The sequence below is a fragment of the Carcharhinus amblyrhynchos genome, chromosome 6 (assembly GCF_965287045.1).
Source record: "Carcharhinus amblyrhynchos chromosome 6, sCarAmb.v2.hapA, whole genome shotgun sequence".
NCBI lineage: Eukaryota > Metazoa > Chordata > Chondrichthyes > Carcharhiniformes > Carcharhinidae > Carcharhinus > Carcharhinus amblyrhynchos.
In genome coordinates this window covers 735,539-749,192 of record NC_137329.1, presented here as the reverse complement: position 1 = coordinate 749,192, position 13,654 = coordinate 735,539, and the positions used below count along the sequence as shown (strand labels likewise).

The following is a 13,654-nucleotide window of genomic DNA, read 5'->3' as shown; positions in this document are numbered from 1 at the left end:
ACGTGTGAACTTGTAATTTGAAGTAACACACAGTGGCTTTATCCTTAATTTGCTGTTATGTTTATTCCCAGTTTCTGTCGTAGCACCTCAGGAATGTATGGAAATAAATTAGTGCAATGAGAATAAGTTGATACAATTCTCATACTGCTTTTCATCACTAGTTTCAAAGTGACAGTATCGGGGGTGGGAAGAGATAACAAACATAGCAAAACGACCAGATTTATTCAAAGTGAGCATAGGTGTCACAATTGGAGAATTAATAGATTAAGAGCATGGTTTTGATGGATCGAACATTCCTTCTATCCTGGATCTTTGTTACAATGTGATTGGGCTGCGGACAGAAACATTAACCTGAGGAGTTGCATCAATGAATTCACTTTAGCTCACGTCGGTCAGTTTTGTGTTTTAAGCTCAGGAACTTCCTCCCTGAATGAATTTATCAGCACAAATTTTGCAAATAAAAATATTCAAAAACAGCCACAGACTGGAAGCAAAAGTTAAAAGTTGATAATAATTCATTGTAACGTTTGTCGGAGTGTGTGAGAGATATTGCTGTGAGCGACTGATGATGAGACTTGTCGTATGAGGAATGAGCTATCCTGCAAACAGTTGGTAATGTTGTACAGATGTTCTTTGGAATCCAGTGACCTTGAATTCATATTTTCTGGTTTCTATTAAATGATTAGATACAGGCCATCAGGAAACCAGCACCCAAACAAAACTCAAACAGAGTCAAATTGACATTTATGAGTTTTTTTCAAATGTGCTGCACACCAAAACATTCTGGACTTTATCAGGCGCAGACACTGCATTTAATCATTTAATCAGCTGTCCCCCCACCCCCTCCCCTCACCCTCCCCTCCGCCCCTTCCCTGTCCCCCATATCTACAGCAGACTGCACCTTTGTACACAATACAACCACATTGGAGAGAACAAGCATCACGTTTTCTAAAGAAAGCCATGAATTTCTTTTGTCATCAGTTCACGAGCAAAGAGTCAAATCATTGCTTTTCACATTTATTCACGGGACTTTGGCATTACTGACATTTACACTTCTGGCAGCATCCAGATCAGCCTTTCTCAGAACCTTTGCTAACATTTACACTCGGTTAGTCCAAATAGCCCTGAGGTGGGAGTACCTGTAGTGGGCATTACACTGGGAGTGCAAAATATCACGAGAGCAGAAAAGTTGGTTTTAAATCCGACATTGAAGTTAGAATCATAGAATCCCTACAGTGAAGTAGGAGGCCATTCAGCCCATCAAGTCTGCACCGACAAACAAAGAACAAAGAAAATTACAGCACAGGAACAGGCCCTTCAGCCCTCCAAGCCTGTACTGATCATGCTGCCCAATTTAAGTAAAACCCCCTACCCTTCTGGGGACCATATCGCCCTATTCCCATCCCATTCATATACTTGTCAAGGTGCCCCCTAAAAGTCACTACCTCTCCCGCAACAAGTTCCAGACACCCACCAATTTCTGTGTAAAAAAAAAAATCTGCCTCGTACATCTCCTTTAAACCTTGCCCCTCGCACCTTAAACCTGTGCCCCCTAGTAATTGACTCTTCCACTCTGGGAAAAAGCTTCTGACTATCCACTCTGTCCGTGCCTCTCATAATCTTGTAGATTTCTATCAGGTCCCCCCTTAACCTCCGTCGCTCCAGTGAGAACAAACCAAGTTTCTCCAACCTCTCCTCATAGCTAATGCCCTCCATACCAGACAACATCCTGGTAAATCTTTTCTGTAGCCTTTCCAAAGCCTCCACATCCTTCTGGTAGTGTGGCGACCGGAATTGAACACTATATTCCAAGTGCGGCCTGACTAATGTTCTATAAACATGACTTGCCAATTTTTAAACTCAATACCTCGGCTGATGAAGGCAAGAATGCCGTATTCGTAGAATATAGAACATAGAACACTACAGCACAAACAGGCCCTTCGGCCCACAAGTTGCGTCGATCATATCCATCCCTTCTAACAACTATGTATCATCCTTCCTAGAAGGTTTCCCACTGGGGGAACCTGCTTCACAAGCTTTGCAAGGTCATTCATTGCTAATTCCTGGCTGTGTGAGATTGAGGCTGAGATGTACTCACACCTCATCTGTTTTCAGGAAAGGTCTGGGTTGTATGTCGAGGTGACTCGTTGACTCAGCGTGGGGGGGGCCCCCTGCAAAGGGCTCATTGACCCAGCGTGAGGGAGGGAGGGGACCCCCGCAAAGGGCACATTGACCCAGCGTGAGGGAGGGGGGGCCCCCGCAAAGGGCACATTGACCCAGCGTGAGGGAGGGGGGGCCCCCGCAAAGGGCACATTGACCCAGCGTGAGGGAGGGGACCCCCGCAAAGGGCACATTGACCCAGCGTGAGGGAGGGGGGGAACCCCCGCAAAGGGCACATTGACCCAGCGTGAGGGAGGGGACCCCCGCAAAGGGCACATTGACCCAGCGTGAGGGAGGGGACCCCCGCAAAGGGCTCATTGACCCAGCGTGAGGGAGGGGACCCCCGCAAAGGGCACATTGACCCAGCGTGAGGGAGGGGATCATTGCAAAGAGCTCATTTAATCAGTATTTGATTATATTGAAAAATGCTAAATCTGCTCCCAATGTTGTGTGGCTGGAATTGAGGCTGGATTGCAAACCGAGTCTGCATTACAAATGGGCAGCACAGTGGTTATCACAGCTGCCTCACGGTGCCAGGGAACCTGGTTCAATCCCAGCCTTGGGTCAATGTCTGTATGGAGTTTGCACGTTCTCCCCATGTCTGCGTAGGTTTCCTCCAGATGCTCCGGTTTCCTCCTACACTCCAAAGATGTGTGGGTTAGGTGGATTAGCCATGCTAAATTGCCCCTTAGTGTCAGGGGGATAGCAGGGTAAATATGTGGTGTTACAGGGGTAGAGCCTGGGTGGAATTGTTGCTGGTGAAGCCTCAATGGGCTGAATGGCCACCTTTTTTTATAAATGACCTGGATGAGGGTGTAGAAGGATGAGTTAGTAAATTTGCGGATGACACTAAAGTCGGTGGAGTTGTGAACAGTGCGGAAGGATGTTGCAGGTTACAGAGAGACATAGATAAGCTGCAGAGCTGGGCTGAGAGGTGACAAATGGAGTTTAGAACATAGAACATTACAGCGCAGAACAGGCCCTTCAGCCCACGATGTTGCGCCGACCAATTAAGAAAAAAGCAATGACCCTCTAACCTAAACCAATCACTTTCCATCCATAAACCTATCCACGGATCTCTTAAACGCCCCCAAACTAGGCGCATTTACAACTGCAGCAGGCAGGGCATTCCAATCCCTCACCACCCTCTGGGTAAAGAACCTACCCCTGACATCCGTCCTATAACTACCCCCCCTTAATTTAAAGCCATGCCCCCTCGTGCTAGCTTTCTCCATCCGAGGAAAAAGGCTATCACTGTCCACCCTATCTAAACCTCTAATCATCTTATATGTTTCAATAAGGTCCCCTCTTAGCTGCCTTCTTTCCAACGAAAACAACCCTAAATCCCTCAGTCTCTCCTCATAGGACCTTCCCTCCATACCAGGCAACATCCTGGTAAACCTCCTCTGCACCCTCTCCAAAGCCTCCTCATCCTTCCTATAATGTGGGGACCAGAACTGCACACAGTACTCCAAGTGCGGCCGCACCAGAGTTGTGTACAGTTGCAACATGACGTTGCGGCTCCTAAATTCAATCCCCCTACCAATAAACGCCAAGACACCGTATGCCTTCCTAACAACCTTATCGACTTGATTCCCAACTTTCAGGGATCTATGTACACATACACCTAGATCCCTCTGTTCATCAACACTATTCAGAGTCCTACTGTTAGCCCTATACTCTACACATCTGTTATTCCTGCCAAAGTGAATTACCTCACACTTTTCCACATTAAACTCCATCCGCCACCTCTCGGCCCAGCTCTGCAACTTGTCCAAGTCTCTCTGTAAACTATGATACCCCTCTTCACTATCTACCACTCCTCCGACTTTGGTGTCATCAGCAAATTTACTAATCCATCCTTCTGTACCCTCATCCAGATCATTTATAAAAATTACAAACAGCAGTGGCCCCAAAACAGATCCCTGAGGCGCACCACTTGTAACCAAACTCCATGACGAATACTTACCGTCAACCACCACCCTCTGTCTCCTATCTGCTAGCCAATTCCTGATCCAATTACCTAAATCACCCTCAATCCCATACATCTGCATTTTCTGCAGAAGTCTTCCATGGGGAACCTTATCAAACGCCTTACTAAAATCCATATATACCACGTCAACTGCCTTACCCCCATCCACCTCTTTGGTCACTTTTTCAAAAAACTCAATAAGGTTTGTTAAGGCACAACCTACCCTCCACAAGACCATGCTGACTATCTCCAATCAATACATTACTCTCTAAATAACTATAAATCCTATCCCTAATAATTTTTTCTAATACTTTGCCCACAACAGAAGTAAGACTCTCTGGTCTATAATTCCCGGGGATGTCTCTGTTCCCCTTCTTAAACAATGGGACAACATTCGCTAATCTCCAATCTTCTGGCACTACACCTGTGACCAACGACTACCTTGAGATCAGAGCCAGAGGCTCTGCAATCGCCTCTCTTGCCTCCCAGAGAATCCTAGGGTAAATCCTGTCCGGCCCAGGGGACTTATCTATTTTCAAACCCTCAAGAGTATCTAGTACATCCTCCTTATCTACTGCAATACTATCCAGTTTACAACCAGGCGTTTAATGTGGATAAGTGTGAGGTGATTCACTTTGGAAGGAGTAACAGGATTACAGAGTTTTGGGCTAATGGAAGGACTCTTGGCAGTGTCGATGAGCAGAGAGATCTCGATGTACATGTGCATAGATCCCTGAAAGTTAATACCCAGGTTGATAGGGTCGTTAAGAAGGCGTACGGTGTGTTAGCTTTTATTGGTAGAGGGATTGAATTTCGGAGCCGTGAGGTCATGTTACAACTGTACAAAACTCTGGTGAGGCCACATTTGGAGTATTGCGTACAGTTCTGGTCGCCGCATTATAAGAAAGATGTGGAAACATTGGAAAGGGTTCAGAGGAGGTTTACCAGGATGTTGCCTGGTATGGAGGGAAGGTCTTATGAGGAAAGGCTGAGGGATTTGAGGTTATTTTCATTGGAGAGAAGAAGGTTAAGAGATGTCTTAATTGAGGCAGACAAGATGATCAGAGGGTTAGATAGGGTGGACAGTGAGAGCCTCTTTCCTCGGATGGTGATGGCTAACACAAGGGGGCATGGCTTTAAATTAAGGGGTGGTAATTATAGGACGGGTGTCAGAGGTAGGTTCTTTACTCAGAGGGTAGTAAGGTTGTGGAATGCCCTGCCTGCAGCAGCTGTGGACTCGCCAACTTTAAGGGTGTTCAAATGGTCAGTGGATAGGCATATGGATAACACTGGAATTGTTTGGGTTAGAGGGTCATTAGATTGGTTCCACTGGTCAGCGCAACATCGAGGGCCAAAGGGCCTGTACTGTGCTGTAATGTTCTATGTTCTATGTTCTGTACTATAGGGAATCAATGATTCTAATCTATGATTCTACAGAGAAACCAGATAGCAGCATTCCCAAAAGCTGGGGAAGGGACCATGTGTGATGTGGAGATGCTAGCGTTGGACTGGGATAAACACAGTAAAAAGTCTCACAACACCAGCTTAAAGTCCCACAGGTTTATTTGAGAGCAAAAGTCACAAGTAGTTAAAGAAGCCATCCCCTACCGACAACTCCTCCGCATACACAGATTTGCTCAGATGAGGAGGATCGCAACAGACATGTCCAGACGCTAAAAGATGCCCTCATAAGAACAAGATATGGTGCTCGACTCATCGATTGACAGTTCCGACGCGCCACAGCGAAAAACCACACTGACCTCCTCAAGACAAACACAGGACACAGTGGACAGAGTACCCTTCGTCGTCCAGTACTTCCCCTGAGCGGAGAAGCTACGACATCTTCTCTGGAGCCTTCAACATGTCACTGATAAAGACAAACATCTCGCCAAGGCCATCTCCACACCCCCACTTCTTGCCTTCAAACAACCACACAACCTCAAACAGTCCATTGTCCGTAGCAAACTACCCAGCCTTCAGGAGAACAGTGACCACAACACCACACAACCCTGCCACAGCAACCTGTGCAAGACATGCCGGATCATCGACACAGATGACATCATCTGTTCTAGGACCCTTGCTGTTTGTCATTTTCATAAATGACCTAGATGAGGAAGTGGAGGGATGGGTAAGTAAGTTCGCTGATGACACGAAGGTCGGTGGTGTTGTGGATGGTCTGGAAGGATGTCAAAAGTTGCAGCAGGACATAAATAGGATGCAGGACTGGGCGGAGAAGTGGCAGATGGACTTCAACGCGGATAAATGTGTAGTCGTCCATTTTGGCAGAACCAACGGGATGAACAAGTACACTATCAAGGGCAGGAGTCTTAGTAGTGTTGAAGAACAGAAGGACCTTGGGGTCCAGGTCCACAGGACTCTTAAATCAGCCTCGCAGGTGGAGGATGTGGTCAAGAAGGCGTATGGTGTACTGGCCTTCATTAATCGAGGGATTGAGTTTAGGAGTCGGGAGGTAATGCTGCAACTTTATAAGACCCTTGTCAGGCCTCATTTGGAGTACTGTGTGCAGTTCTGGTCGCCTCACTATAGGAAAGACGTAGAAGCTATTGAAAGGGTACAGAGGAGATTTACAAGGATGTTGCCTGGACTGGGAGGCATGCCTTATGAAGTTAGGTTGAGGGAGCTGGGTCTCTTTTCCCTGGAGAGACGAAGGTTGAGAGGCGACCTGATAGAAGTTTATAAAATGTTGAGAGGAATAGATAGGGTGGATTCTCAGAGGCTATTTCCCCGGGTTGAAATGGTCGCTACGAGAGGACACAGATTTAAGGTGCGGGGAGGAAAGTACAGAAGTGATGTTAGGGGTAAGTTTTTCACTCAGAGGGTGGTGAGTGAATGGAATCGGCTGCCGTCAGTGGTGGTGGAGGCGAACTCGCTGGGGTCTTTTAAAAGACTTCGGGATGAGTATATGGGGTTTTATGGGATTGGGGGTTATAGATAGGTCTATAGATTGGTAGACGTTGATGTGATCGGTGCAACTCGTGGGCCGAAGGGCCTGTTTGTGCTGTAGTGTTCTATGTTCTATCTCACATGAGAATACCATCCACCAGGTACACGGTACATACTCTTATGACTCGGCCAACATTGTCTACCTGATACGCTGCAGGAAAGGATGTCCCGACGCATGGTATATTAGGGAGGCCATGCAGACGCTACGACAACGGATGAATGAACATTGCTCGACAATCACCAGGCAAGACTGTTCTCTTCCTGTTGGCGAACACTTCAACTGTCACGGGCATTCGGCCTCTGATCTTCGGGTAAGCGTTCTCCAAGGCAGCCTTCATGACACACGACAGCACAGAGTCGCTGAGCAGAGAATGATAGCCGAGGACGGCCTCAACCAGGATCTTGAGTTCATGTCACGCTATCTGTAACCCTCATGACTTGCTTGGACTTGCAAAATCTCACTTACCGTCCTGTCTGGAGACAATACACATCTCTTTAACCTGTGCTTAACCCTCTCTCCACTCACACTGTCTGTATCTTTAAGACTTGATTACCTGTAAAGACTCACATTCCAACCATTATTTTGTAAATTGTGCTTATGTCTTTATATGCCCTGTTTGTGAATAGAATTCCCACTTACCTGATGAAAGAGCAGTGCTCCGAAAGCTAGTGGCTTTTGCTACCAAATAAACCTGTTGGACTTTAACCTGGTGTTGTGAGACTTCTTATTGTGTGTACCTGTGTGACAGCAGCTTACAAACTGCCATAACAGTAGATGTGAAATGTAGTTGTACATTGTTAATATTACAGGCCTGTGGCTAACAGCTGTGCCACATGATACTCTTAATATTTCTGAGATTTCTGAAGCCACATCTTGGCTTTCCCCCAGCATCCAGAACCGAGGTGGAGTCTGCCTGCTGACTGCTGCACCCTATTGTTTGTGATAATTGCAGCTGCATCCTCTGGGGGGGCCAAGGCCTGGAGGACTCCAGCCTGCTTTAGGGCTCCTGCACTGGGCAGGTACACCTTCCTCGGTCTGTGGAGCAGGAGCTGATGGGACCATCAGGGGATTTGGATCCAGTAGACCCTGACTGGATGGATGGCCCTGGGATGTACACCTGCAGATCCTCCTCCCTCCCAGTGCCCGAGGAGCCCTGGTTGACTGGGATTGGGGGTAGGGAGTACATGCGAGTGCCACTTTCAGATGCCTAAGAAGGAAAGTCTTCAATAACTGCGCCATCCTTGCTGGTTTAAGATCCTTGTGCACAAGGCAGTTCTCCTCCGACTCTTCGATATGGCTCAGAAACCTATTTGGAGGAACTTCCTGATTAAAGGATCACATCCAACATTTTTCACACCTGCCTTCCGGCAAGGAAATCAGGAGAAGGATCCTGAGAAATGAATCCCAGTGATCTCGAATCCAAGGACTGATCCCACCTTCCGGAAACATTTACCAATTGCGCTGGTGGAATCGTGGCTCTGGGATCAGATTCATCGGCCACACGAGGACCCACAGAACCTGTGAGCAGCGACACGGGGTGTTGAAGGTGGACTGTCGCACTTGTTAACAAGTGATCATCAAAGAATAAGAATAAAAATTCTGTTTGGACTCTATTGAGATATGGGACAGGGAGCTCATTATTCACAATGTGAGCTTCTGTCTATCCATTCAAACAAGACGTGATCAGGCTGATTCCTTGTTGCTGTACAGAGTTCTAAACATGGCAAAACATCATTTCTCCTTTCTGCTGATTGTTTAAAATTTAAAATTATTCTTCAATATAAATCCCTTTACCAGGAAATGGTGCCCACCACCCAGCTGCTCAGGAGATTAACATTGATTGTCCATTTGTTAATGTCCTCATGGTGAAGGCTACAGTGTCCCAGAATGAAACAGTTATCCTCAAATAATAATCTGACATCTCTCCACTGAGTATAAGTTACTGAAACAATCTTTATCTCGATATCAGGAGAAAACTAAACAGAATTACATTGGGAAAAAGAAGTGTAAAAAGATAGAAAAAGCAGCTTTTTATTCCCAGTGATTAGTCTTTGTGCACAGGAGTCTTTTAATTAAAAAAAAACTTGGAAACTTCTTTATATTTGGGCCTGAGAGTTTATCCAGTGAGAAACCAGTCTCGCTGGACCCGGGAGGAAAAATTAAATTCAGATTTATTTAAACAGGATTAGAAAGAAGGATGAACATTTTCAAATTGAGGGGTTGCTTACTGGGAGGTGACTGGGGGTCAGTGAGCACTAGGGCAGATTTGCAGATGGTGTTCAGTGCAGGTAGCAGAGTTTGCAATGTCCTTAAGTTATTGGTAGGAGAGCATTGGAAAAGCCAAGTTTTCAGCTAATAAAGGATGAGGATTTGAACAGCAGGACTGGTTGGAAATTGGCAATGTTACAAAGGTGGAAATAGGTTGTCTTAGCTTTAAATGTTTCCCTGAATGGAGAAGGCAGACAAATAATTACAAAAAAAATTAAGAACAGCCAGAAAAAGCTCCAATACTGATGCAGAAAGCAAAGTTTCACTAGAGCAAATTTAACACAATTAACAACTCAATCCTTCAAAAGTCAGAAGGTCGTTTCTCATCATTCTGCATCATTAAGAGGTGAAAGTGGACCACAGATTGGGAAATCCTGACCCCTGCAAGCTCCAAACATTCAGCCTGGGAGTTTGATAAATAACGATACCAAAGTCTGATCTCCTCAACTGTGCAAGTTCAAAGATTGCAGTGCTCCCACTCCCAATACATCATCAGCTCAGATATTTTAACCAACTATTTCATCAGCTAGGAACGTGTTCGACTTGTGGAGGAATATGTTGGCAGAGAACCGTTTCAGTGGTATCTTTCCTGTTTGTTTCAGTGTTACTGAACATTGCACTTGGTTCCTCTGTCTAGGTAATTATGAGCTGGTCAGCCTTTTGCTCAGCAGAGGTGCCGACCCCCTACTGAGTGCACTCGACACAAATGGAATGACATCGGTGCTACATGAGAACATGAACTGCTTTAGCCAGGCAGCTGCTCATGGACACAGGTAAGCAACATAGTGTTTGCTGATTGGACACAGGACACAGGTAACCAATATAGTGTTTGCTGATTGGCTGATTGGAATTCTACATCTTTTGGGGTGGTGTAAACTAAAGGCATGGATCAGTCGTGCCAACTTTGTCTGAATGAAGAGAATTTCTTCTATTTGCTAAGAAGAATTCAGTCAGTATGAAATTAGTAAAAATGCACAAGATCCTATTACTCTGAGTGATTTGCTCAGACTCAGATCTGTTCAGCAATCTGTAGATTCAATGTGGACGACATGGAGGTGAGATTAGAGCATTCGAGCACCAGCGAGAAAGTTTTACATCTTTCATAACCACCAAAGGTCTCAAGGCACAAAACGTAGTGACTGCTGTTTAGTAGGAAATGTTATAGTATGTGTGATTTCAAGAAGAAATTAGATATGGCTCTTGGGACTAAAGGAATCCAGGGATATGGAAGGAAGGGGGGATCAGGATATTGAAACTATGAAGCTGGGCTAGCGCTTAATATAAAAAAGGATAGCAAGAGTTTTTATAAATATGTAAAAAGGAAGAGGCTGGCTCGGGTGAACGTTGGTCCCTTAGAGGATGAGAAAGGGGACCTAGTGGTAGGGGATGGGGATATAGCTAAGGTATTGAATAACTTTTTTGTGTCTGTCTTCACGGAGGAGGACGTGAATAATTTGCCGGGTGTTAGCGATGGATAGGTGGTAGGACTGGAGGGTCTCAATGACATTACTGTTACTAGAGAGGCGGTGCTCGACAGACTGGAGGGGCTGATTGTGGACAAGTCACCAGGACCGGATGGAATGCATCCGAGGGTGCTGAAAGAAATGGAGGAGGTGATAGTGGATGCCTTGGTGGTTATTTTCCAGACGTCGCTGGATTCCGGGGAAGTGCCGGATGATTGGAAAACGGCTAATGTTACGCCGTTGTTTAAGAAGGGTGCCAGGCAAAAGGCAGGGAATTATAGGCCGGTTAGTTTAACGTCTGTGGTAGGTAAAATGTTAGAATCCGTCATTAAGGAGGAAATTGCGAGGCATCTTGAGGGGAATTGCTTGATAGAGCAGACGCAGCACGGTTTCGTTAAAGGGAAGTCGTGTCTGACAAATTTACTGGAGTTCTATGAGGATGTGTCTAGGGCAGTGGATAGAGGAGAGCCGGTGGATGTGGTCTTTCTGGATTTTCAGAAGTGTTTGACAAAGTACCTCACAAGAGGTTATTGCAGAAGGTCGAGGGACATGGAGTTGGGGGTAGGGTGTCAGCGTGGATAGAGGATTGGTTGTCAAATAGGAGGCAGAGAGTGGGGGTCAACGGGTGCTATTCGGATTGGCGGATGGTGACTAGTGGAGTGCCCCAGGGGTTGGTGCTGGGGCCTCAGCTATTTACCATTTATATAGATGATCTGGAGGAGGGAACCAAGTGTAGGGTGTCGAAATTTGCTGATGACACCAAGATTGGGGGAACGGCAAATTGTGCGGGGGGTGTGGAGAGTCTGCAGAAGGATCTAGATAGGCTGGGCGAATGGGCCAGGAAATGGCAAATGGAATTTAATGTTGGCAAATGTGAGGTGGTCCACTTTGGTAGGAATAATGGTAGGAAGGACTATTACTTACGGGGCGAAAAACTGCAGCATACGACGGTGCAGAGGGACCTCGGGGTCCTTGTGCATGAGTCGCAAAAACCCAGCTTGCAGGTGCAGCAAGTGGTCAGGAAGGCGAATGGGATGCTGGCCTTCATAGCGAGGGGGATTGAATATAAAAGTAGGGAGGTCTTGCTGCAGCTGTATAGGGTATTGGTGAGGCCGCAGCTGGAGTACTGTGTGCAGTTTTGGGCGCCGCACCTGCGCAAAGATATTTTGGCCTTGGAGGGAGTGCAGAGGAGGTTTACGAGCCTGATACCGGAGTTGAGGGGGTTGAGCTATGAGGAGAGGCTGAATAAACTAGGCTTGTACTCATTAGAGTTTAGAAGAATGAGGGGAGATCTCATTGAGACATATAAGATGATGAATGGGATGGATAGGATAGAGGTGGAGAGACTCTTCCCGCTCAAAAAAGACAGTAGGACTAGAGGGCACAGCCTCAAGATAAAGTGGGGGGGGGCGGCGGTTTAGAACGGAGTTGAGGAGGAACTTCTTCACTCAAAGGGTGGTGAACCTCTGGAATTCTCTGCCCGTTGAAGTGGTGGAGGCTGCCTCGCTAAATATATTTAAGACACGGGTAAATAGGTTTTTGGTAGACAAGGGAATTAAGGGTTATGGGGAGAAAGCGGGAAAGTGGAACTGAGCCACTTCAGATCAGCCATGATCTTATTGAATGGCGGGGCAGGCTCGAAGGGCTGGATGGCCTACTCCTTCTAGTTCCTATGTTTCTATGTTATAGTGTGGTGGAACTAAATCATGTGACTCCCAATCAATGCAGTAGATGGATTTTGTCACAGGATATTGTACACAACTAAGTTCAATAAAAAGAGGAAACAGTGAATGTTGTTTGTAAATCAGTCTGTACAAGAAAAAGAAAAAAACATTAACTTTCAGGTGAGGTGATCAGAATTCTTCAGAGATCAGCTTAAAGACCAGTTTTCATCAACAGAACATTCCAGATCTTTAAAGCTTATTTATCAGTCACAAGTAGGTTTATATTGATGTTGTCTACGTGGACTTCAGCAAGGCCTTTGACAAGGTACCGCATGCTGGATTGTTGCATAAGGTTAAATCTCATGGCATCAAGGGTAAGGAATTTAAATGGATTCAAAATTGGCTTCTTAACCGAAGCCAGAGGGTGGTTATAGAGGTTTGTTTTTTCAAACTGGAGGCCTGTGACCAACGGTGTGCGTCAGGGATCAGTGCTGGGTCCACTGTTATTTGTCATTTATATTAATGATTTGGATGAGAATATAGGGGGCATGGTTAGTAAGTTTGCAGATGACACCAAGATTGATGGCACTGTGGACAGTGAAGAAAGTTATCTCCAATTGCAACGGGATCTTGATCAATTGGGCCAGTGGGCTGACGAATGGCAGATGGAGTTTAATTCAGACAAATGCGAGGTGATGCATTTGGTAGATTGAACTTATTGAATAGACTTACTCAGTTAATGGTATGACATTGGAACGAAGGGATCGAGGGGTACATGTTCATAGCTCCTTGAAACTGGAGTCACAGGTGGACAGTTTGGTAAAGAAGGCATTCGGCATGCTTGGTTTTATCGGTTAGAACATTGAATAAAGGAGTTGGAGTGTCTTGTTGAAGTTGTACAAGACATTGCTAAGGCCACACTTGATATGAGAAAAGTGATTTCATGCAGTAGTGGTTATGGTTTGGAGTGCATTGCCAGAGAGCGTGGTGAAACCGCGTTTAATTGAAGCATTCTGAAGAGAATTGGGTTACTGTCTGAAAGGGATGAATGCACAGAGTTAGGGGAAAAGGTGGTAGAATGGCATAAGGTGAATCGTTCATTCCGGGAGCCAGTACAAGCATGATAGGCTGAATGGCCTCTCTCTGCACCGTAACAATTTTG

General features: G+C 45.9%; 1 protein-coding gene across 2 annotated transcripts in view; it reads left to right on the top strand.

Moving 5' to 3' along the window:
• abtb2b (ankyrin repeat and BTB (POZ) domain containing 2b) overlaps positions 1–13,654 on the top strand; it is a 275,156-nt gene that overhangs the window by 223,229 nt on the left and 38,273 nt on the right. For both annotated transcript variants that reach the window (XM_080189840.1, XM_080189841.1), the window contains exon 10: positions 10,003–10,138. In XM_080189840.1, the coding sequence (XP_080045966.1) occupies positions 10,003–10,138 (136 nt within the window). The remainder of the gene's footprint in view (positions 1–10,002; positions 10,139–13,654) is intronic.